This window comes from Lasioglossum baleicum, chromosome 2, assembly GCF_051020765.1.
Source record: "Lasioglossum baleicum chromosome 2, iyLasBale1, whole genome shotgun sequence".
NCBI classification, from domain to species: Eukaryota; Metazoa; Arthropoda; class Insecta; order Hymenoptera; family Halictidae; genus Lasioglossum; species Lasioglossum baleicum.
The window spans coordinates 13,715,372-13,741,374 of record NC_134930.1 but is presented as its reverse complement, the minus strand read 5'-3'; the positions used below and the strand labels follow the sequence as shown (position 1 = coordinate 13,741,374).

Genomic DNA, 26,003 nt, shown 5'->3' with positions numbered 1-26,003 from the left:
CTTGAAATACAAAAACGCTGCTATAGGGACCAAACTACTTATCAGAATTGAGCGATTAAAATTAAACCTGAGAATACATAGGAAAAAATTAGCTAAACAACCGAAATACGAAATTTTTCATCAAAATTTAAAGTCCAACTCCCCTGAAATGTTTCCAATTCTACACAGAGTCTAGTTATAGGACAAACGGTTAGGTTCCAACGAGTATTGCAATACGCCGCTGACCACAGTGTCGCGCTGTTATTTTTCTCTTGATCTAAAATCGTACTTTTTCAGTAACACACGCCTGTAGAATATTAAAAATTCGTGCGTGTCAGAGCCGTGCTGCTTTGTTCAGTCTCCGTTCGATTATGCAATGCCAGTGTAGATTGCGCAAGATGACTACGTGAGTTAAATAGCATACGAGATGCGACAAATAAAGCCGTAATACGCACTATTTATTTTGCGATCGGGAACCAAAACGAACGCATGGACATCGAGTTCTAATTGTTCCAACTGTACCGCATGATTGTGCGTTTTCCTCGGTGACCTTGACTTTCTGAATTGGATCACTTAATCAATTTCGAAGCAGCGATTACTCCACCAACGTAACAGACATATTTTTAACAGCAGAGCCACGAGACTCCTAACAACTCTCAGCTCGCAGATGCAATCATCGCATCGTCTCCATCCGATGACTTCCGGATTCAAGTCGTGGTTTTCTTGAGCCACTTTGTTAGAGTGATAATCATAACACTAAATAAAACTAAATGAAACGAAATATGTACAACTGATCGACCAATCCTTCACACTAATGCAAGAAAACACTTATCGCCCGACAATTTAGTGCAATAATGATACCCCGTAGAATTCGCATATTTGAAGAAGAGTATGTACGAAGGTTAAATAATGAATCACGACTGGAAATAATGACGCTTGTATTTTATTTGTACTTATTTTGGTCTCGTTCGATTACAAACGTAAAGTTTCGTTGTAATATGTATGTACATATATCAAACATGTTATTCTTCCACCGGCTAATTTTTCTACATATTTTCAGTTTTGTATAATTCTCTCTTTTTTTATTTATTATTCCGAGTCATCTCAGCCACCTGAAAATAAGACAAGTATTGTTAAATCAGAGTTTCGTGAGACTTTGTTAGTTTCCTGGGTTTGTTGTACGTACCGCTTCACGTATTTTGCTTTCACTGGCCCGTGTCGCTAGCAAAAGATCTATGACCTGCAAAGAAGAGAGTTCGTATTATTTATGTTTATGTTTGTATTGCAATTAGAGCGTCTCGTGCAACTTGAGACTTGAATCTCGCCGTTCTTATCTCGAACGTTAATTGTCTCCGAAGAAACTGCACAATGTTGCAAATCAAGGTTACGTTAGAAAACCAATGTTGTACTGCTGCTTATGGTATTATTCTTTATCTACAAACAACAGATGTGGCTTTACTCATACCTCCACATTCGGCGGCGTTCCTAACACATACATCACTGCATCAGAGACATCATCATCGCTTAATGAAGGCATTCTCTCATACATGGCAGGATTATTGACCAAAGTTTTCAGCATGTCTGTCGCCACTGCTCCAGGGCTAACATTCTGTTTAAACATTAAAAAAAATGTAAAATAAGACAATAACTAATCCAATGACTAATCAAGCTTTCTTGTTTTTCATTTCTTTATGAAACATTTACAAACATATTTGTGGCATTTTCTGATTTAGCCGTAGCTCGATTATCCGAATCGATGTATCACTTCTCGAAATTTTTTCAATATTTTTGCATTTTCGAAAATTACATTTCTGTATAAAATGATAAATTATTTAAGGAGAACTATTATAAGGAGAAAATATTTCTACCTTTAATAATAACCGTGAAAAATCGATGAACGAAATGCATAATCGCAATGACAAATTTTTTACCACATATAGACGAATTGTTCAATAAGTCTTACCGTAACTTTGATGTTCGTGTCAGCGAGTTCGTGGCGAAGTTCAACAGCCAATGCAGTTAGGGCATATTTACTAGCACCGTACATTCCGATCGGGATTGATACTATCTCTGCATTATGCCCAGCCATGCTGAAAGTAACAAGTATCTGTGAATACAGGGTGTCCCAAAATTTGTGCGAATCCCGAAAGGGGGTAGTTCCTGAGACCATTTCAAGCGACATTTTCCTTTGGAAAAATGTTATCCGCGGCTTTGTTTAGGAGTTATTAACGAAAAACACGGACCAATCAGAGCGCGACCTAGACGCGAGTTGCCACAGTCGGCCAATCGGCAGTTGGCGCGATTTTGCATACATTTGGACAACATTCTCGATACTTAGGGGATTACCTACCTACTAATGTTAATTATGTGACCAGCTATATTCCGTTTTTTGGCCGATTTGACATATTCTCGTGCACATATCGCAGGAGCTATAACATTGGTGTCCAATACTTTGCGGTAGTCGTCCAAGGCCGAGGCTATAGCAAAAAATATCAATTTTATAACTTTGATCCTTGACGAAATAATAAACGAAAATTGACTGTGAAGAGTACAGCGATGACCATGAATTCGTTACTTCCGAACGCTGTCATGTATTTGTGAAACGATCGAATTTTAATAGAATAATCCTTAGAATTCAATTTCTTCATGTAAAATAAAAATTGTTTGCGCTCATTGCAAGATAGAGGAGATACATTTCTTTCCTTAACCATTTTAATTTACTACATGAGAAAATAAGTCGAATAAAACGAAAAAATTCGAATCGAAAATGAGATATCAGATAAAACTTTTCGTCTGACGTGTCTGATCACGGCCAACCAATTCTACTTCCTCTAAATATGTACTAAAGCACGCGAAACCGACGGATCTTTAATGTTCAAACTCGATTTTGTCGAAAACAAAGCCTCGAAAACGAAAAACATTTATTCATTTATTAGTTGTTAGTAGCCCGTGAATATGTTGTTAACACTAGATCTACCACGCCAGTCAAAATGACTGGTTTTACAATTTCATTCTGAAATTTTTCTGCTTTGTTACTTTTTTTTCCGCAGTGATGTGACGACTTTTACAGCGATAACTGAAGGTGTAATATAATGAATTGTATTTTTGTTTTATTTATACAGAATCAAAATAATTCTCTATCGTGGCCACTTATACCAATACCAGTCGTTCTGACTGGTATTTCTCAAAGTGGAAAAGTATCCTATAATCCGTTTCTCGAATCTGAAACCGTTAATTAGATATGCAGATAGATTTATCGATGTTTTTGTTAACAAATTTTACCGCACTGTACGTCTTATCTGGCGTCAAAACATAAACATAACTAGAGCCGTGATGTAACGTAATGTTTCATCAATTTTTGTTTCTGTACTATTATGAGAAACAGAAAAATATGGTTGAGTTTATAATTATTCACAGCACTGTAAGCATTTTTTCTAAAGACCAGTCATTTTGACGTAGTTTTGATCTAGCGTTGAAAAGATACAACAGCAATCGGTAGGGTTTATCCACTTATCAGAAAAAATGTGCTGGTGCAATTTAAAACGATAGAAGACTGAAAAGAGTTTAAGAATGCTGATACATTATTTTCATGTTGTTAAAATTATTAAAGAAAGAAAAACACTTATGAATGTCTTCTGTGCTTTGCAATTGATGTAAACAATTTTTGAAGTGTCAACTTCTTTAGGCGCACCGTGTACACAATTGCTGGGCAGTGAATGAGTCCGATCCATCACGCTCCGAGGTGAAACGGGTCCCCGAGTTTACGCGAGCGAGCGTGAAACGGACAGGCGAAAACAGTATTGTTTATTTTATTATTTTGCAGAAAGATCCGCAGTTCACTAATCAACGTTAAATGTGAAGGGGACGGTGAACTGTACCAATGATCGGTAAAGTGTCAAGAACTCCGGCATTGTTGATCAGAATATCCGCTCCACCGTGGTTCTGCTGGATCCAATTGAAGGCTTTGACAATGTCGGCTTCGCTCCTGAGGTCGCATACGACCCCAAAGAATTTATCCTTGCCTAGTTGATTGGTTATTTCTTGAAGCTTCTCCTTCCTTCTCGCGAGGCCGACCACTTTGACGGACTTCTTGACAAGAGCTTGCGTGATCGCGAAACCGATGCCGACACTCGCGCCCGTCACCACGGCAACTTTGCCAGCCCAACGATCCATGGTCAACGATACCTTATTGCTGACTGTTCAACTCAGCCCATCCTCGAGCGGCTTTATATACGCGGCACACACTTGTTTTAGGTAATGGTAACAGCATCCAACCAGCATCGAGGATGCTGATACGCAGTTAGATTATGCGGATGGCTGACTTGCTCGCGTTCTTCGCGTACCGGGCGACCATAAATTCTATTTAAACTGCCAGGATCTGCGATTCATCCTAGTATTGCCTATTGTTGGTCCCTGCTGAATAAACAATTGCTGTAGACAGCGGATCTTTATGCATAAGTGTGGATTTATAGTGGAGCAGCGAGGTGAGCTGTGCGGTGAAAAAAAAAGAAAAACAATGAAAATACATATGTACTTTTTCATTAGTATGTGTCGAAATGCTGTCACGAATGTTGGTTTCTCTTCACCGCGCCGCTATCGTCGATGCTCGCAGCTCCACTATAAATCCATCCTAATAAACATTTTCTACTCAAATTGCAACAAACTGTAGTGAAATAACTGTACCACTGTTCACGTATTTACATTGTTAAATACGTTGGTATACAGTCATTATTGGACAATCAATAAAACAAACAATCAACCTTTTTAAAAAATGACGGCTAAGGATTGGCCAATTATAATTCATCTTCAAAAATTTTCTAATACTTATATGCAATATAATAATTACCTGAAATGTGAAACTATTCAGTTTTACTGGTTTCCCTAATCTTTAGAAGAGGATTAAAAAGAGTGATTCGAAGTAACTCTGAGATTTTGATTGCGTCTACTTCTTACAGAGTGTCGCAGGTTTTAAGGCTCAAACTTTGTCACAGTATATTCTCTATGGCACTAAATAAGAAAAAATTACGTAAACATATGTAGGTCGCATGGAGATTTATTGAAAAGTTACAACAAAAATACGGAATGCAAGTAATATAGGATCAATGATATTGAAGATATGAATACCCTGAATTTTCTAATGTTATATTTTATTTTTATATAATTAAATCTATTGGAAAAAATCAATTCTGATTATTAGATAGTCGAGTGTTAGATAATCGAATTATTATTCCTTGCAACCACAGATATTACTTGTATACCGCATTCTTGTTATAAGTAACTTATTAATAAAGCTCTATGTGACTTATGTTTATATAACATTTCTTTTCTTATTTAGTGTCATAGATAATATACTGATAAAGTTTGAACCTTCAAACCGGGGACGCTCTGTACATTAGATTATATCACTTTCATATCCGTAAAATTATTCTAGGTCGGAAGAAATGTTTAATTTTCAAGTTAAAATTTTGCTCCGACTACAAAGGGTTAATATTTTCAGTAGGTTGAAAATAATATAATAGTATTGTTAAATTCTATTAATCTTTTCACTGTTTTAAATTACACCTACCCATTTCACTCATAAATGCATAAAATCCGCTCTGTCTACATATATTCATATCTAATCTACCAGAACAAAGTGTGATTAATTGCTAGACTGCGGATGTTATGCATTCATGATAGAAATGAGTAGCTGCACATTTTCAAACAATGAAAATAAATACATTGAGCAGTGTCGGCACATTACAACATTGGTCTTTACAACTGATGCAGAACATTTTTATTTTGCATGAAGATATTGCTCAAAGATCCGCAGTCTGCATGTTAATCACGGTGCTCGACGCTTCTGTGTTTTTCCGATTGCATCGGTTTTATTCAGATTCGCTGTTACAGAACTGGTATGTGGACAGCGTAGTACTGGAAACGAAATCACAGGATGTCACACTTATAGATTACCGTGTGTGCATGTGTTTCTGTAAATAAAACAAATAATTTATGAAATATTTCTACAGGGTGAGTCAGTTAAAGTGTAACAGACGTATATCTCGGAAATGAAGAATTTTGGAGAAAAATGTTTCAGAAAAATGTTGCACGGTTTCAAGGGAGACATAAAAGGGTGTCATGGTTTTGACCTTGGATAGTCGTTTGAAAATCACATGAAGGTCATCTTCAATTTCTTGTAGCTTGTTTTGGGAGATTTAAAAAAAACACTATGATGAAATATTTTTTCCTTAAATATTTTTCAAGTTACGAGGCTTGAAAGTGACAGTAAATCATTACCACATTTTATCATAACCTACAGAAAAAACTTCCCAAATCGTGTTAATTTTTATCATTGGATTCAACGATACACGCGCACACAAAAAGGTGTAAATACGATCGTGCAACTTTCACACGGTACACCTTTAGTAATGCCAATGCAGGTGGTACTGTCTCAATGACACAATATCATGTCCCACTTGAAGCCATACAACTTTCGTGTGAAACATTTTTCTCCAAAATGCTTCATTTCCGAGACATACGTCTGTTACACTTTAACTGACTCACCTTGTATATATTTATCCAGAATAAAAGTTCTTTAGAACTGTTTTCATCTGTAGAACCTCTACGTATAACAGTTTCAAGCACTTATTTTTAGAACTTTTTCAAGCCTCGCATTGAAATTAAAATGTTTGGAAAAACAGCGATATCCAATGTTTGAGCAAATAGTCAATTGTTAAATGGAAACCTTGCTACACTGAATTCTTATTATTTTATACATTCTTTTGATGGCAGAATTTATTTTCATAAAGGGTATAGCCGGATAAGCATGGGCCAGCGGCCCCCGCTCCGATTTTCCTGATTCCTGTCAAAACAATAAAAATCGTTTAGTTTATAAATACATATAAAAAAAAAAGAAAAAAACAAGAAAAGAAAGTTGAGTGGAGGAGGATTCTCGAACTCGAGCCCTCCGGAGCATCGAGCAGAACCTCTAACACCGTCTTTTCTTTTTAATTGTTTATTTAAAGGCAATACAATGTTAACAGTTCTTAAGCTAACTATAAAAATAAACGAAAAGTTTTCTCTAACAATTTTAGTAATACTAATGTATAAAGGCACATTAGCGGTATACAGTCTTTTTTTTTCTTAGTCGGAGGAGTGGCGAATGCTCATCCCTCGTGTTTCTATTTTCGCAGTGAATAGAATGCAGACCTCTAACACCGTGACCATACAAATGTACTTGTGAGAAGCTTCTTCTTTCTGTTACTTGACAGCAACAAACTAGCTTTACACGTATTTTTCTTCTTCAATGTAAGCTATTTCCTGGAATATAATTGTTTAGGCTTCCAACTGTAATCATATATTAGAAGATTTAGTCGCATTTTTACATGTATCAGCTTTTCCGTACAAACGCCGACTTCCCGTTCGCCATTTTTGTTGATTTATCGTATCTGGTCATGTTTTCAAAGCAGGGAACTTTTTAAACATTTGAAAAAAAATTAGGACATAGCCGTAAGTGTTCCGTTTGCGGACCTGTGTTTAACGAGATGGACGTTTTAAAATTGACAAAATGAAAATCATTTGAAGTGAACGCCGCAATCGCGATTTATACGATACTCAAGTAATATTTGCTGAAAAATTGACTAGTTCATTGTTTTGTAATTGTTACACGACAGTTGTGCATTCATTGTACAATACCTTCAAAATGCAGCTAGACATGTATGTATAGCTTGAATATCAAAAGTAGGTGTGCACTTGAACAAGAGAAGAAGAGGCGTTATACTTGTATACCTATTCTCTTCGTTCGTCTCTTCATCGCGAGACAAAGCGAAGAACGATAAGATCGAGACAAAGCGAAGTCGAACATGTGCGAATGAAATTCAGAAATGCGAATATGCGGCCAACGTATTCTCTAAATACAGTAGGATCTCGATTAAACAGCTTGATCGGGAGACAAACAGCCCGGACAAATTAAGGTCCGATGGATAATCGAGACCCGAGGGACATAGTAAAAATGTACATTACAGTAAATCCTCTATAATGAATGATAGATAAATGTCTAGACGCGACAGCCTCGGGGGATTTGGTCGCATCTATCGTATAGGGTAACTATTTTTTATCTCCAAAGGCCGAGCAGAACGTAGAGGAGGACAGCGCGTGTAAAGAGAGACCACGCGCGGGCCTTTAAAACAGTGCCGGCGACGGCAACTGTCCTCTTTCTTTTCGCAGGGAATAGGAATTGGGATTTCTCTCTGAACAAAGAATATATTTTCGAATTAGTTTCATACATCGTAAGTTTTCGTATCATTTACAATAAACCTTTGAAGAAGGTTAGCAACGAAAGATTAAAATAATTTTGCTAATAAAAGGTTTTCCCATCAGGCGTCCGGTTTATCTCAACCGTACTCTCCTTCTGGGAAAACGACGACGACTCGGATTCACCCGGTGTCCTCTGTAAGCTCGGCGGCCGGTCTTCATGGCCGTCCTCTCCAAGACGTACAGAGTAACCTGGTGATCCTACTTTCAGGCGGCCAGGAAGCTACCCTGTTCTTTCCTCTCGGCGGGCAGCTGGCCTTCATGGCCGTTCTCTCCCATTTATCCAGAGAGGCGTCCAGGTGCAATCCCTGTCCTCTCTTGAGCTGCCGGGCGTCCGATAGCATTACTTCGTACTCTCCCTAACCTATGGGCGGCCGTGGTCTTACCTCGTCCTCTCCCACAGGCGCAGCAAAAGTGATTTCTCCGCGATCGTCTACCGGTATTTATACCAATCGTTGCTAACTCTTGTTAGGGCGTTGTTAGAGATTTTAGAAGTTTCTCGAACATGCGGCCTTCTAGAACATTCGGTCGCGGCGTGATTCTTTTCTTCATCTCAGGGTAGTGCCGAGGCGGATTGGCGCCCCTGGGGTTGTCTCGTTCCTCGTCGCGTTACAAATTGATAGAAGGTTTTCTTTCATATTTTGCAACTTCAAATTATTTCTTAAACTTTCATTTGTCCACCCCTGTGTACATACCGTTGTACGTACTTACCGACACTGTTGCACAACAGGTTGCCTACTGATAGGCGCACTTTGCTCGATCTTTTAACACTACCCGTACCACGACCGGTCAAATGACCGGTGTCACATTTTTTACTTTATAATTATTGAAGTTACAAGGATAATTCCATTAGAAATAATTAAATGAATTTCTTCATTCAAGCTCATATTGTTATAAAACATAAAACAATGTATAGCAGTCGTATTTTCCGCTCGGTACGGTTAGTGTTAACTGTGTACATAATTTGAAATCAAAGCCGTTGATTCAGTTCGTCTAATCGAATTTTTGACTTTCGTCTTAGGTCATAAAAGGACTCCAGATTTTATACATTCATGACAAAACTGAGCAGGTGCAATTTAAAGCAGTGAGAAGACTTTCAAAGTATTGATATATTAGTTTCACTACATTGAAATTATTAGCAATAAATATAAATTCATATTTATATTATATTATATATTATCGTATTTTCATATTACAATAGCTCCCGTGACTGGCTATTGATGCACAAACTTTTTCTTCTGCATAGAGATCCGGAGTCTAGTGAAATCATCAACTAAAATATATCCCACGAGAGAGTAACCCTGCGGAAAGACCAGTTTTCGTTCGTCTTAGCGCATCTTCGCATTAATTGGTTCAAGAAAGTGGGGAGTGGGTAGTAGAGTGGGAGATGAGAGGCTCGCTGCACCCCCACCATCTTCTAAGCTGCGCGGAACGGGGTTACTCTCTCGTGGGATATACTTTTGTTGGCGTACTCAGGTTAACGCTCTGTATAATGTAAAATAATTAGAATACGACTACAATACTGAACATTTTACATGTTCTGTATTTTTTGTTCATTTTGACGTGGTGCTTTAGTCCTTGGTCAAAAATAAAATCTACTAATCCGCAGTTGGAAGTTCGATTGGTGCATTTTGTGGTATGATTGTGAGCTCGTAAACCTGTAAAAGACACTCATTAGTAATCGCTGCATTAGAACGCGTATAGTATGATAATAATTGATAGAAAAAGTTTAGTACCTCTGCACCTTTTGGTGTTCCCAAAGCATAAATCACTCCATCGGCAATGTGTTCGTTACGTAATGTATTCATTCTCCGCGCAGTATCATCATCCCACCTCATTGCATTTTGAAGTAAATCTGTGAGTACAGCTCCAGGGCTAACGCTCTATCAACGGATAAACCGATTTAATACTCGGCTAGTATTTTATTTAATTAATTCTTTAACTCTTACCGTAACTCTGATGTCAAGTTTAGCAATGATGAACTCGTGGCGAAGCTCCGCTGTCAATGCAGTCACTCCGTATTTACTAGCACTGTACAAACCGACTGGTATTTGAATAGCTTCCGCATAATGTCCGAGTATGCTGTAAATTGAGTCGATTTACTAACTTGCATTTGCATACAATATTGTGAATATCGGAAGACTTGTACGTACAGGGTGTTTGAAAATTATATACCTCTGGATCGGTGGTGATCTGTTAGAAAAATGTACCGCAGAATTGACCTTAACATTGGATCCCAAAGTCAAAATGGTTTTTTATTTCATGTTTTTTATTCAATTACAGAATTGAATTACATTGTATTTCAATAATATAGTAATTCAACTACGTCGTAATTTAATTACATAATTCACAAACCTTTCAATTAATTCAATTACTAAGTATTTTAATGAGATGTGTAATTGAAATACAATATGATTAAAATACAGCTCTCCAAATTATATCCCAGAACTTTGAAGAGCGATATATTTTTATGTTTTTCTTTCATATACTTGTTTGCCGTCTATGCGGCGTAGTTTCTATTCCTCGACCTCGTTCATAATACGTAACGCAATTTTATTACCACGCTTACATTAGCTTGCCGAGTTATCTTTGTCATTGTCGTTGTCGTTCCATGCGTCAAACCTCGTAATTGAATTTTAAATCACTTCCCGATGAGAGCTAGAGACTTGAAACTTTAAACGTAGCTCAGAACTGGATGACAATGAAATATTAAAAAACAATTTAATAAAAAAACTGTGCGTCTAGGAGAAAAAATTTTAATATTAACCGTCACACAACGCCGCGCGACACTCGGTAGTACGCCATCGCGTTCAGCGATCCCCACTCCGCGCGACAGTGCTCCCTACTCCACTACGCGTTCCCACTCCGACTCATCCCTACTCCACTGATCCACTTCGCACCGAAGAAGCTCAGTGCAGTGTCGCCAGGTCGCCAGCAATCGAGGGGAATCAAGTACTCTCTCTCTGATGACCAGTCCAGTCTACGGCACGGGCACCGTGGTCTACGGTTTTACAATAGTGGGAGACGTTGGAGTGTGCGCATGGTGCTGGAATGGAATAGTAGAAGGGGAAAAATAGGGGAATGTGTGAGCTCCGTTTGGAGCTCAACTGGCGACACTGGCTCAGTGTGGTGTTCCGTTCATTCAGTTCCATTTCGGACAATTTCGGACTCCATCAAGAGACGTCGTCGTCTCTCGGAGTCATCGCATCATTCTTTCTCGCGTATTTCCATATCCTTGCGTTTCTATATATCTTACTATTTCATACCAGTATTACTATATCTTGCGTTCCACTTAAAAAAGACTAAAAAGTAGAAAATAAAAAAAATATATAAAAAAACTTTTTAAAAACCACGTTTATATTAAAATGCACCAAAAAGGAGAAAATAATTTTTTTAGGCATCAGTGACTATGTATAAATAAAACCGTGGAGCGCCCACAAACATTGCGTCAATATACAGTTTAGCGCTCCACGCTTTTATTTAGTCACTAATGTCTAAAAAAATTATTTTCTTTTTTTTAGTGCATTTTAATAGAAGCGTGTCTTATATAAACTGTAATTAACACTGGAAGTGGCGATATCAAGTAGTACTGTGTACAACACAATTATTGAAAATCCTATTAACAGGCTTCCGGTAGGCAAAGTGTTAAGAAGTAGAATGAGTCGATCGTGGACAGACGCGTCAGACGATTCCTATTTAATAGCACGCGTGTTCGCTCAATTTTCAAACTCAACTCGAAAAGGAGGAGATAAATGAAGAAATTTGTACGTTGATACGATCCACGTTTATTCGATCTTGGGACACCCCGTAGACACAAAATAAAATAGTTACGAAACTTTAAGGTCGTTTTCTAAGAGATCGGTTGACATGCGAGACACATGGTTCCTTCGAGACTTTTGTTCATTACGATGAGTACTATACGATGAAATAAAAAACAATTTTGACCTTGGGATTCAATGTTAAGGTCAATTTTGCGGTACTTTGTTGTAACAGGTCTCCACCGATCCGGAGGTGCAGAATCAAGCTATAGCGATCACGACTGTATAATTTCGATACAACCTGCACTATCTTTTCAAGTCCTGAATAATTGTTCTGCGGCGAATCTCACCTATTTATGTTGACTATATGGCCACGTGTCTTGCGTTTCTTGATCGATTTGCTGAATTCTCGTGCACAGATTGCGGGGGCAAGTAAATTAGTATCGATTACAGTTCGGTACGTGTCGGTGGACGATTCTGCAATATGTATTCTTTATGACTCTTCTGGCACAATTTCGAACAAAATATGAATACAGAATCTTAGCACAGTAAAACCTTGATCTAAGACAAAGCCTCGGGCCCGTACTGTTTCTCAGATTCAGTTGAAAACTTCTTGAAATAAATGGCGACCATCAAAATTTTAATGTCATTGTAAATTCTAATAATGTTGTATCAAAATTCGATTGTTCAGAAATCGAGTTTCAGCTAACGAAATTTAAATTTACAACTAACTTCAAACTAATTAGAACAGTGGTCGGCACGGATGAGACTTTTCAGGCCGCTGGCGGCCCGCGCCGCCTCCTTTCACCGGCCGCACTTCTCGTTCCCCGTAACGGCCCTAGTCCTCGAGGCAGCTCAGGCCCGTAAGTACCTATCCCAGACCGTATGAAATGCGCGTGGCGCATTAGGGTGATTGCATACTAGAGGGTCTCGAGAAGGCCGCGGATCGTTTCGAGAAGGCAGGGGCCTTGGAGGAAGGGAGCAAGGAGTCCATGCGGCAACAAATCTCTAGCAGGTAGACGGAGAGCAAAGCTCCGCGGCCTTCTCGAGACCCTCTAGTATGCGCTCACCCTTAGGGTGCGTTTATAGTTCCTGACTCGCGAGACGTTGTCTCACGAGCTTTTGGTCTCGCGAGACAGCGGGTCAGAAATTTCGAGCGGGGTCGACGGGCCCACTGTGCGAGGCACGAAAAAAGGTCTCTACGGCTTCACGGTTCGTTTGGTAAACTACCGATAGCTTTCCTTTAAGGCGGTAGGATATCTTCGGAGACCTTTTTTTGTGCCACGCACAGCGGGGGGCACAGCGGGCCCGTCGACCCGCTCGAAATTTATGACCCGCTTGTCTCGCGAGACCAAAAGCTCGTGAGACAACGTCTCGCGAGTCAGGAACTATAAACGCACCCTTAAGGTGAGCGCATACTAGAGGGTCGCGGGAAGGCCGCGGATCGTCTCGGGAAGGCCAAAGCCACCGATGGACGACCATGCGGCAAGGGAGCAGGGCTACCTGCTGTGCGTGGCAGAAAAAAAGGTCTCCGTGGGCTCCCCACCTCTTTTAGGGAAAGGGACCTTTCTTTCAGGAAGCCCTGCTCCCTGCTGTGGAGCCGTCGGCCCGCTAGAGATTTCTTGCCGCATGGTCGTCCATCGGTGGCTTTGGCCTTCCCGAGACGATCCGCGGCCTTCCCGCGACCCTCTAGTATGCGCTCACCTTTAAGGCGACACCCTTATCAATAGGTTTCCACATTACCATTGATTTGACATTACATTTCTTTTGCAAAAAATGCGTATTAGGATGGAAATTGTTATTAATAATCATATAATAATCATTTTTATGCATAATACAATTTTATCTGAAGAGATTGAAATATCTCGAGAAACGACAACAAAAAGCAAATCTTGTGATTTTACTGAAATTGATCAATATTTAATCAGAAATGTGCAAGATCACGGGATTGAATGATTCGTTTTGGATCACATTCAAAGTACCGAGGATGACTCGGATAGCGAAAAGCGTTCTGTTAAGTTTGTTAATTTTGTTTATACTATTATAATTTGTCTAAGTTTATTATTATTAATATTAAATATGGTTAATTTATTATTAATTTCGTTTTAAATTTGTTAGTTTTTAAAAATATATTTTTGTTTAAATAAAAATTGTTAATTTCTTAATAAATTTATTAATTATATTGGTAAATATCATTTTCTGTAAAAAAATTACCTATATATACATTAATAACCAAAAGAGAAAAGTGCCGAATATTAGGCCATTTGTCCGCACTGTGGCGGCGGCCTGAAAAGTCTCATCCGTGCCGACCACTGAATTAGAAGAATGATAGTAGAACCACGGATTTTATGCATTTATGACCAAAACGGGCAGGTGAAATACGAAACTGTAAAAGGATTAGAAGAATTTGCGAATATCGTTACATTATATGTTCAACTGATTGAATTCAAAAGAAAAAAATGCGTGCATTGGAGAATGGCGTTACGTGAAAAATTTGCGGATTTGATGCATTTTTGAGAAAGCTGAACCAGTAAAATATTAAAACTGTGAAGACATTAGAATTATTAACACTAACCGTACCGCGACCGGTCAAATCACATTGTTTATTTTTTATTTATTGAAATTATAAAGATGCTTCCACTAGAAATTATTTAATAAATTTCTTTATTCGAGCACGGATTATTTTAAAGATTGTGAAATATCTACATAAATTCAGTCTTGTAATTTTCTAAAAATATATATGTATATCCGATACATTTTGTACCCGGTACAGTTAGTGTTAAAAGGAAAAGTACATTTCTATTTCATTTCTGTGCGTTACAGTGTACTTAGAAAATTTTCATTTTGCATAAAAATCCGTAGTTCGCTAATGATAATCCTCACCAATGATCGGAATCCCGGTGATGACCCCAGCATTGTTTATAAGGATATTGGCGCCTCCAAAATTATCTTCGACCCACTTGAAGGCTCTCAAAATGTCATCCTCTTTCACGAGGTCACATTGCACAGGGTAGAATTTGTCTTTGCCGAGTTGCTTGGCCATTTCCTGCAGTTTGTCGGCCCTTCTTGCAAGTCCGACCACCTTGACAGCATGACTGACAAGGGACTTGACAACTGCGCTCCCAATCCCACTGCTGGCACCGGTCACGATTGCCACTTTGTTAGCCCACTGTTCCATCTTGCACGGTACTGTTAAACGCTGATGTCATTGTGCAACTTGTTGCTATTTTATACACTCACTCCTCCTTACTTTCTTGTGCTGTTGGTCATGGTCAAAGCTAGAGTTCATCGAAGTGCTCTTTGACCCTCCATATGCCGAAGAAATTCATGAACCGTCGTGGTGTTAGTGGGGATAAACTCGAGCCATCATCAATATGTATCAGTGAAATATTATCTATCTAAATACCGCTACCTAACACCTTTTATGGCCATTGGTTTAAAGAGTAACGGCCAAGTTTGAATAATTTAGCCCTCCATGTAACTCTTTAAAAATTAAATAGCGTTCCTCTAAACTAATTTTTACAAACGCTTTTTTTCAGTATTTCAAGAGATATTTCTAAGCTAACGAACTTGGCCATATTTTGTTTGATCTCACCACTTTTTACGGCCATAGGAACTTGTTTACAGGGTGTATTTGTTGGAATTTCATCAATTTCTGTTGAAATTTCATTAATTATCAAGTAGGTATTGTTACGTATGCAGACGCTACCGTTTGTGACTCTTGACCCTTCCGTAAATATGTGTCGAAACAAAAGGCCTATTTAAGAACAATGGGCTCACTCAAAATCGGATCATAGAGGGGCTTCCTGCAAGCGATATAACTTCTAATAATTAATTTCTAATCAGAAGTAGCACGTGGCCCCCACCATCGCTAGGTCCTATTTTGGGTACTATATAAGGGCATGGATCCCTCCTATTAGTTGGGTTGATTCAAGTGAACACGCGCAGTACGTATCGTTCCACCATGCCCCCGCATTTCTCGGTGCGCGAAAACTGAGAGCGTTTAATCCGCGAGTCCGCGACACTTTACACTGAACATTTGTATCCTCAATTATTATCAACAATATATTACTTGTATTAATCTATTCGAAGTTCATTTCCATTAGGTATATTCCTTTTCGATCTTCCAGTAGCTAGTATTCTATGACGATACACCTTTGCCGCTCGAGGTGTATCTATTTCAATCAATAAGTTACGAGACAGCGGAACCACGACCTTATCCTTTATAGTGGCGACCCGGTGGTGAAATAGACATCGGCTAGTCCACTTTTCCATATTCCACACACGAGGCGACCCGGTGGTGAGATAGACACCGGTTAGTCCACTCCCTTGTTCTACACGAGGCGACTCAGTGGTGAAATAGACATTGGCTAGTCCTACGTGTACCCTTCCTACCTGGACCCAAAATATCTCTAAATCCAAACTCCCCTCGGTTCCCGCATCGCTGCCTGAACCTTGGCTCGTAACAGTATCAAAGGACAAAATCCAAAATCAATGTATCGAAGATTAACACTCCGCCGGCGACGCGACGTTCGGATCCGTTTGCCCCCCGCCGCTATAGACGATGCTCGGTGCAGTTTCTTTTGTTCACGTTAAAGCGATTCTGTTTTTCATCAGTATTTGTTGCGACTTCGAAGCTAATAAAACGTATACTTATGTATGTTATGCTGCTATGTTCTGTAACTATTTCGTAATGTTTTGTTATTTCAATACAACCCCTTTAAGGTGTAAAATTTCAAACTTTGATAATTATTCCTTTGAGTGTTTATTATGATGGACCTATGTACCAAATTTCAAGCTTGTAGGTCAATGGGAAGTACCCAAAAGGTTTTGATGCTCTGTCAGTCAGTCAGTCAGTGACTTTAGCGATTTTTGAGGTCCTATAACTCGGAACCTACTAATGTTGGAAGATTAATGTTTTGTCAATATTGAGACATGATAGCATTTAACAAGTGTACGAAATTACATCTCTCCATCTGCCTCCAGTGCCGAGTTATAAGCCTCTAAAAAACGGTTAAGTTGTTTCGTGTAGAAAGAGGTAGTGCGAGAACTTGGCTGGTTCACTACCGTGTACCTAGACTTAATTTATTATTCTACGCAGGTGGATCGTAAAGTGCACGATTCCAGGGGATCCAGGTTCTTCTCAAGGATAACGTGGCAGAGTGTTACAACTGATTAACAGGGTAAATATGTATTAATTTTTTGTTAATTATGTATGACAGATCTTTCTTTATGTTTCAGGTACACCAGATCGCGTGATGTTCTTTCCTGGATGCAGAATGCATGTTCTTCTCCCCGATGCCATCGGAGCATTTCTCAGCAGTAGTGCCTGGTAAGTATTGTTGCGAAGGCTTCGGCGTGGTCTTGCCGGTGAACTCATTATTATAAGAAACAGCAATTATTTATTTAATGTACATCGGTTAACAAGAGTGTGTTCGTTAATGTGTCGTATCGCTTCAATGGCTCGAGATGATCTCTTCTCTTTCTCCTTCTTATCAACAACCTCATTGTCCGGATACGGCAATATCGATCCAACTGACGACTTCTCTCGATCTCTGCGATATCTTCACAGGAGAAGGCAACTTCATCTCGTGCCGTCGTAACAGTATGTATCTAATTGACTCCGGCATAGGCCTGGAAGTCGCTGGAGTACGAGGGTTAAGGCGGTAGACTCGTTTCCAGAATGCAAGGGTGCGGGATTCGCGTACTCATTTCTCGATAATACAAAGATGGGATTTTTCAGTAGTCAAACGCGTTAGATAAAAGATCAACGTAAGCCGCGATCACCCTCGAAACTCCTATTTTTACGTTTAGGAGCCGTAATTTGCATTATTCGGCAACATCAAAATCAAATCTAATCAAAACTGTCAAAATAGCTACAGTTACTCGAATTAATATTCGCAATTAGTTTACTATAGGATGTGACAAATATTATTTTCAAACATATAGCAATTGATCAGAATTGTAGACCAAATACTAAAAGTTGAAATTTATAACTTTTTTATGTGGGCCTACATTGAAAATTTAAAAAGTACATTTTGTAGGCCCCGAAAAAGTTCAAATCGTATAGTACAATATTGTAGGGGGATGCCATTTCTGAGCGGCGAGAATTCCGTCGAATGTCACGACGTTAGTAACTGTAACGACGCGACGATTCGATATCTGTTATTATGTTTATCGATTTCGTTATTCATATTTGTAATATGCGATCTCCTTGTCATTCTGGTTCGACGTACGAAAACGAAAAGACGTGTTTGATCTCAGACGGAGATTCAGACGGGATAATTCAATTAATTGTATTCCTTATATTTCAAATTACGTATTAAAATATTTCGTGTTTACAATCGCATTATTCTATTGACGACTTAAATCCTACAATATTAAAAAAGTTATCGTCTTTTTTAGAGCGTCCGAATATTAATTCGAGTAACTGTACGTGCGCAGTTGTATGCTTCCGAATAATGCAAATTACGCCTCGTAAACGGAAAAATAAGACTTTTGAGGGCGATAGCGTCCTAGATCGATCTATTATCTAGTGTTTCCGACTACTGAAAAACCCCATTTTTGTATGATCTAACAATGAGAACGCGCATCCCGCTGCCTGCAATCCTGGAAAAATGAGCCTACTCTCTTAATTTCGTACTTTAATTTTGAAGCCAGAAGAAATTTCGGAAAAACGATCTTGAAAAATCGGTCAAAAATGTTGAAACAAAAAATGACATATTAAAGGATAAATAAGGACATAACAGATATCCTTCTCATTTGTTAATGATGCAATTTTTTGTATTACATATTAAAATTCATACATTGTTCTTGTTATACTTTTTCGCTTACTACAATTTATTCATATCGATCTGTGATACGAAAAGTTGGCCTGCATTCGTATTTGTTTCCTTGTGATTGTGAGGACGATGTTTAGCTGGACTGTGGAACTCCTATCGGTACACCTTGAGGTATAATTGTGAGTTCGTAGATCTAATAAAAAGAGCAATCATTGCGTGTACTTCAGACTGGAACTTTAATTTATTTAAGAAATAATTCCATTAAAAAAAAAAAAACACCATTAAGTCGTACCTCTGCAACTTGGGGTGCTGATAGAGCATAGATCACTGCATCAGCAATATCTTTATCTCTTAACATCGGTATCTTGTCTACAATTTCGTCGCCGCACTGTATCGCTTGTTTGATCATGTCTGTAAGCACAGCTCCTGGACTGATATTCTGCAAAACATAAACATAGTTTTTCTAGACAATTACGTACATTTTCGTGAATTCCAAGAAATTGTAAATCTTTGTACACTCAGACCTGCTTTTGTGCGGTCTCCTTTTACGCGATTTTTTTTTGTGCGATTTTTTTATGCGGTACATATATGAATATCAGATCAGATCAGCAGGATACATATCTCGGAAGACGTTGTCGTTATCAAAAAAGTGTTCCTACAAAAGTTGTTTGGTATGACGGGCTACATTACGTAGTATTAATTGTTTTCTTGTGGGTGGAGTGGCGGAGGACATTCCAAGGTCACCTTGTTTTTCTTTAAATGGAATGTACTATTTTTTATACCGTAGATCGATAGAGTATCAAATTCTGAGTATAAAAGTGTTGACCATCATATGTCCTAAACCTAATATATAGTTAACGAGATATTATCGAAACAATTTTCTTTCTTCTTTGCGTGCTTTATTATTACATGGGCTTTCTCGAAAAAATGTTACTCTGAAAACAATTTTGTTCTTTTCCTGTCCATTTCCAGCCGGAAACATTGCTTTCAGGGTAACATTTTTTCGAAAAAGCCCATGTAATAATGAAGCACGCGGGATAACACGTCCGTGGCACCGCGCAAGCGACATTGCGTCGCGTGATAACACGTCTCTGATCTGTACAAAGAGTATCGGCGTCGCGTCAACTCGTCTGTGACCCTGTACGAACGGTATCGATGTCGCGACATAACACGTCCGGGGGAACGAAGTGGTTAACTTTATCAATCGTCGATTTTTCGATGATTTCTTTTTTTAATCGTACACATTAATCAATCAATCATGATCAAAATTTTAATCGATTAATGCCCAACTCTGATTTTAAGTTCTCAGACCGACGAAGTTCTCAGAGCGAGAAATTAAATCTTGAAAGAGGAGCCAAATTTTCAACTTCAAGAAATTTTTTCTGCTTCAGGCGTGACAACTATAGAAATGATCTTTGCGTAGAATAATTCCCTAGACTTCTTCGAACACAATGGAATGTCTTCTTGTAAAGCTTGAACAGTAATGAAATTTTACCGTGACTCTCATTTTGAGCTTGGATAACATTGCTTCGGTACGAAGTTCCGCGCCCAAAGATGCCAGACCAGATTTGCTAGCGCCGTACATTCCAAGTGGAACGTTGAATACTTCAGGATACTGTCCCGCTATGCTGTAAATTATATATGCAATTGTTAGACTGCGGATTTTTATGCAAAATAAAAATTGTCTTCACATCAATTGTCAGTCCCCAGTGCCACGTACAAATATCATTCTTGCTTTGATCATTTTAGTAAGTTAAAAACAACATATAGATGTTCTCAAATTCTTTTGATCTTTTTACCGTTTGAAATTTCGCATAAAATCCGCAGTCTAGTAATTATGGTAGTATACTAACATTCTAATTTGTAACTTATTTTATTAGCTCCTTGAAAAAAGTACTGTTTCGTTGTAGGCCTTGAGACAATATTTTCTGTCGATTAAACAATTTTTACGAGATACACAAGTTTACGAAAGTACTCGCCTGTTTATATTCAGTATGTGGCCGCACGCGTCTCGCTTTTTAATTGATTTTGCAAATTCTCTCGCGCATATTGCTGGTGCAATTAGGTTAGTGTCTATTACCTTCCGGTATTCTTCGGTCGGCATATCTGTAAGAGAAATTTAATTATTGGCTAATTTGCAAAGTAATATCAACAGATATTGCGATAGAAAGCTTTTTAAATAATGTATAATATTGTCATTCTATTAAATTTCTATTCAATCTCTGTTTTTAACCGAAAAATTAAACCGACTTTGAAAAAACGCACTAAAAAAATGCACTAAAAAGTATGAAATAATTTCCATTTAATTCATGTGAATACACACGAACTTAAATACAATACAATCTTTTCGGAGGCGGCGTAAAATTGAAAATTTTCCACATGACAGATGTTGCTGATTATGATTTCGTTGGAATATGGTGAACTTGGAAATCAGTAAGTCATACTTTTTAGTACATCTTTTTAGTGCGTTTTTTCGAAGTCGGTTTAATTTTTCTTTTTACAAAGACAGTAAATATCTGCAATTCATATTCGAGGAATATTCCATATATCCATCAAACCTTCAATTTAAGTAATTATACATTGCTGAAAAACTCTATCGCATTATGCATTTTATCCTGTCTAGTAGGTATTATTTTTAGAAAGACTTTATGGAAACCTAATCACTGTATTATGCAAATTAAAACAATTATCATTCGTATTGTTGTTAGCTAGTTGCGCAACTATGACATCTGACATTGGTTTTATAGAAAAATATGTTTGTATCCCATCACGAGTTCGCATTATTCACGTTCACGTTGGTAAGAACTGAGACAATCTTGACAATAGTTCAAACATAATAATAAAGACTTGATAATTTACTACTAGATAAACGTAATTTCAATTGGGAACAATAGCCTGCATTGGTAATAATAATTCCTTGTTAAATATTGCATAATTTATATAATTTGAACGTTCTTAAGACAGTGCATTAAAATGGACGTAAAAGTGTTCACACACACACACACACACACACACACAGACACACACATAAAATTTCGTAAGAAAAATATTTCGAGTAACTTATAAATTATCCTAGAAAGCGAATTGGATTGCAATAGGAACCAGTTTCCGTTGTATTCTTCGTGTTCTACATGTGGTTTAGCATGATTGTGGGTTACTGCAACAAGATACTCTCTTTCTATCAAGTATTGCGTACATGTTGAACTACTTTATTAATCAGGCTATTACTTTACTATTTAATAGTTGAAATTTTTTAATCGTTATATAGAAGTACACATTTGAAAAAGAAAATAAAGAACAATATTCGTGAATATTTTTGAATATTTCGATCACTTGACGAACGGTCACTTGATGTATCGCTGCGATTATCGCTGGCAGTCCTTGTAGGCTGTGTGTGCAACTGATATTTTCATATTTACGTTTAAGCTTTTTAATTTACTTCTCATAAAAAAAATTTTTTAACTTCTGGTGATAAAAACAAAAAAATAAGGTATCAGGTACAAGATAAGAGATAAATGAAAATATCAGTGCACACACAACCTACAAGGAGTGCCAGCGACAATCGTAGCAATTCATCATGTGACCGTTCGGCAAGTGATATACGTCAAGTAAACGGTCAAATACTTGTTATATTTATTTTTATTTTGTTTTTATATATGAGAATACAATATACCTTCAAACTAGTGGGTTTTCAAATCATTTCAACGAAAAAATGATTTCATTAGTTTTGTTCACAAAAATCGATTTCTTGCAAAATTCTGAGGAAAATCTGAAAAAAAATCTACGGGGAATGATGTATAGCATGTGAAAAAAAAACATTTTTTCCGCGCGTGGTATTGGAAAAACCACAATTTTCCTGAAATTGTGCAAATTTAACGAATTCTTTCAAGGTTAAAAAGCGTTTGTGCCACAATCTCCATAATTATCCCATATTCTGCAAAGTTTCAGCTTTCATTTAAAAAAAATTTCTTCGCTCTATCTCATTTCTATCGAAAGTTCTTTGATTTTGACACAGATTTCGTCGATTTGGCCCATAGTGCGGCGCGGGGTTGGCCAGCAGTGGAATGGGTAGGCACTTGACAGTGGTCGCAAAGGCGACCCCTGACAGTAAACGCGCTTTTACTGTATACCTAGGTAAAACAATTTACTCTAATGGGGCGGTTTTAGTCTTCAAACGACCGGTTCTAGATTTTTTATTTTACAATTATTAAAATTATCAAGACACGCTTTCGTAAGAAATAATTTAACAAATGTCTTTATCATAGCTGATATTACAATAAAAATCGCGGAAAGTCTAAATAAATTAAATCTAGTAATTTTTACAAGGCAACACGTGCCTATTACTTTTGTAGCTTGGTACGTTTAGTGTTAAATAGCATAGCAGAGCAATAGAATCCTTTTTCTATATCAAATGGTGAATAGGCCAAGAAGGCAGACCTTACCGATGACCATGGACATATAAATGACCCCGGCATTGTTCACCAGTATGTCAACGCCGCCCAGATTCTCTTCAGTCCATTTGAACGCTCTCAGTATGTCATCCTCTTCCGTAACGTCGCATTGTATGGGATGGAACATGTCTTTGCCCAACTCTCTGACTAATTCTTCCAGTTTCTCGGTTCTTCTTGCGAGGCCAACCACCTTAACACCGTGTTTAACGAGGGATTTAGCGGTCTCGGCGCCGATCCCACTGCTCGATCCCGTCACCAGAGCTGTTTTTCCAGACCACTTGTCCATAGTACATACACAGGATTCATTCACAACAATGACACCCACCTCTGCCGGCCGCCACCGTTTTATAGGTTCAGATCATATATTTTCTGAGTCACGATTTCATGTTACGCAACCATTCATCTGACGCCGGCGACTGGTACATGTATACTGTATACAGAAAATTGTTATCAGATAAGGTCAATGGACATAGAACCCCTAAACGTAATATCTACCTCGGAAGTTTGATATGCAACAATCTAAATAAAACTCTTATCAATATGCAGCTGATGTTCGCGAACGGTATGTGCATGCTAATATGTCGAAAATAATGTAACACTGTTCTAAAATTCTTCTAATTCTAATTCTAATTTCGCAGTGTTATATTGCACTCCCATCCATTCTTACCATAAACACATAAAATCCACAGTCTAGTTATGACTGTCTCAAGTTCAATCGTTGTCATGCTGAAATTACGCAACTTCTGCAATAGATCTATATCAGAGGCTCGCTTTATATTCGTATTTTCATGTTCGTCAACGGTAGATACATGTTAGTATTCTTCTAATTCTTCTAATGTCTTTGCAGTGTTATACATACATTATACTCATCCATCTTTACCATAAACGCATAAAATTCACTGCGTAGTTATAACATTCTCAAGTTCAATCGTTAAGGTCATGCTGGAATTATACGATTTTATACGAATTTATGTTGGAAATTTGCTTTTTATGCAATGCAACATCGTTTCTACCAACGCACAACAATTATGCAGATTTTGCTGTGTCATATGCACGAATGTCATCTGCAACGTATTTATACATAGTTACCGTACTGCGTATTTGATGATGAATAACTTGAGACTTATCGTGGAGTAATAGGTACTAATAATTGAGAGTAGATCGAGTGCGATATGTTTAAATGTTCCGAACAGATTTCTCCAGTTTCTAAAGACCTGCTGCTTAATAGGTTTCACTTGCACAAGTTTGATCAGAGAAGTTGGACTGAATGGCAAAAAGAATCGACTAGTTACTTTTACAGATCTTTACGAGAAGCTTTAGCTGCTACTTGGCACGGGATTCCGGTAGATTTATTGAATTCAACACGCGCTGAAGGTAAATACGGGATTCTTCATTTTAATCAGAACTTAATTTCGTAATTGGGAGAATTTCCGTAACATAAATGGTTCTACCGAGGACAAACATGCAAGCATTGACTTCACCTTCGAATCTAAATTGAAGCGGTGTCTAAAAAGTTTATTAATAAATTGTAATTTTTGTCTTAACCATAACCAGTTGAGCGAGTGCTTGATGACTTGCATGAATTATCATTAGCATGAAGGTCGCATTTAATGGCAAATTAAAAATAACCGTGATCCCGTCTGTCGTGTGCAATTACTAGATAGTTAACCTCTACGCAACGAACTGCAGTGAAATAGAAATTTATGTTCTTTCTTAATATGCTTAATAGGTTGAAAATAATATAACTGTATTCTTAAATTCTTCTAACGATTCTACTGTTTTAAATGACAGCTAGCCATTTTTGTCATAAACGCATCAAATCCGCTGTCTAGTAAGTACGGTTCAAATTGATTTAGAACTTCAGAAGTCCAAACTTCAGTATCGGCTTTGTACATGTAGCGTGTAGGATGCTTGTTACAACACTATACTTCTCTTCTGCGCGTGTAAAGTTAAACGGGATAGAGGAAACGATGAGAATCTCCACTTACTGTTAAAATCCCTTCAGCCGAGGGCTAACGAACTTGTTACCTCGCGTAAGATACAGTACAACATACTGGGTGTCCCAGAAAGAGTATTGGAGGTACCTAATCTAAGCATCTATTGGGAGTAATCGCACCGAATCAATGTCAACGTAGGGTAACTGTACCGATTACTGCGGTATCATTATTTTCATTATCATGAAGCAAAAATATGTGTATGCATTTTATGGAAAACTCATGTGTTCTGAATACAAACAAAAATTGATCGCCCTCGAAACCTAATGCAACATCAGAAACTATTAAAAAATAAAAACGATAACATTTTGTTTGTATTACATACTGCAGAGCCATGTACTAATTACAGCGTACCCATTACTGTGGATTAGAATTCGAAATATACGAGTGTACGGTAACAAACTACCTGTCTAGGCATTAATTTAAATAAATCCTGAGTACAGTGACAAATAATTTATTTATTTAATACATTTTAAATGAATAAACCTTTTATTAATTTTAACGCCGTAGTATATAATATCACATAAATAACTAGATACATTTTTTTAACAAATATTTAAGTAATATTTAATATCTTTCGTTTGAAGCTGTTTTAGATTAAGAGCATATTATTGTGAACTCTACAACGTTTCACAACTCTTCTTCCTTTTCATTTTTCAAAAATCTCCATTCTTTCTTTGTTTGTCTTAAGTTTTCAGTTCCGTAAGTAGATCTTTTCGTGCACTTCACTTTACTTTGTTTTTTATT

At 37.7% G+C, this 26,003-nt stretch overlaps 1 protein-coding gene across 1 annotated transcript; it reads right to left on the bottom strand.

Annotated features, from left to right (window-relative positions):
• Window positions 1-1,438: 1,438 nt before the first annotated feature.
• Window positions 1,439-23,587, bottom strand: LOC143216327 (uncharacterized). The gene is made up of 15 exons (XM_076439263.1): window positions 23,254-23,587; window positions 20,791-20,917; window positions 20,307-20,439; window positions 19,104-19,250; window positions 18,975-19,004; window positions 14,913-15,228; window positions 12,380-12,506; window positions 10,221-10,353; window positions 10,008-10,154; window positions 9,871-9,929; window positions 5,867-5,892; window positions 3,858-4,175; window positions 2,330-2,456; window positions 1,943-2,069; window positions 1,439-1,588 (listed from the first exon to the last, which is right to left on the bottom strand). The coding sequence occupies exons 1-15, from the start codon at window positions 23,546-23,548 to the stop codon at window positions 1,439-1,441; spliced, it is 2,262 nt and encodes a 753-aa protein (XP_076295378.1). The 5' UTR covers window positions 23,549-23,587.
• Between the last annotated feature and the right edge of the window lie 2,416 nt (window positions 23,588-26,003).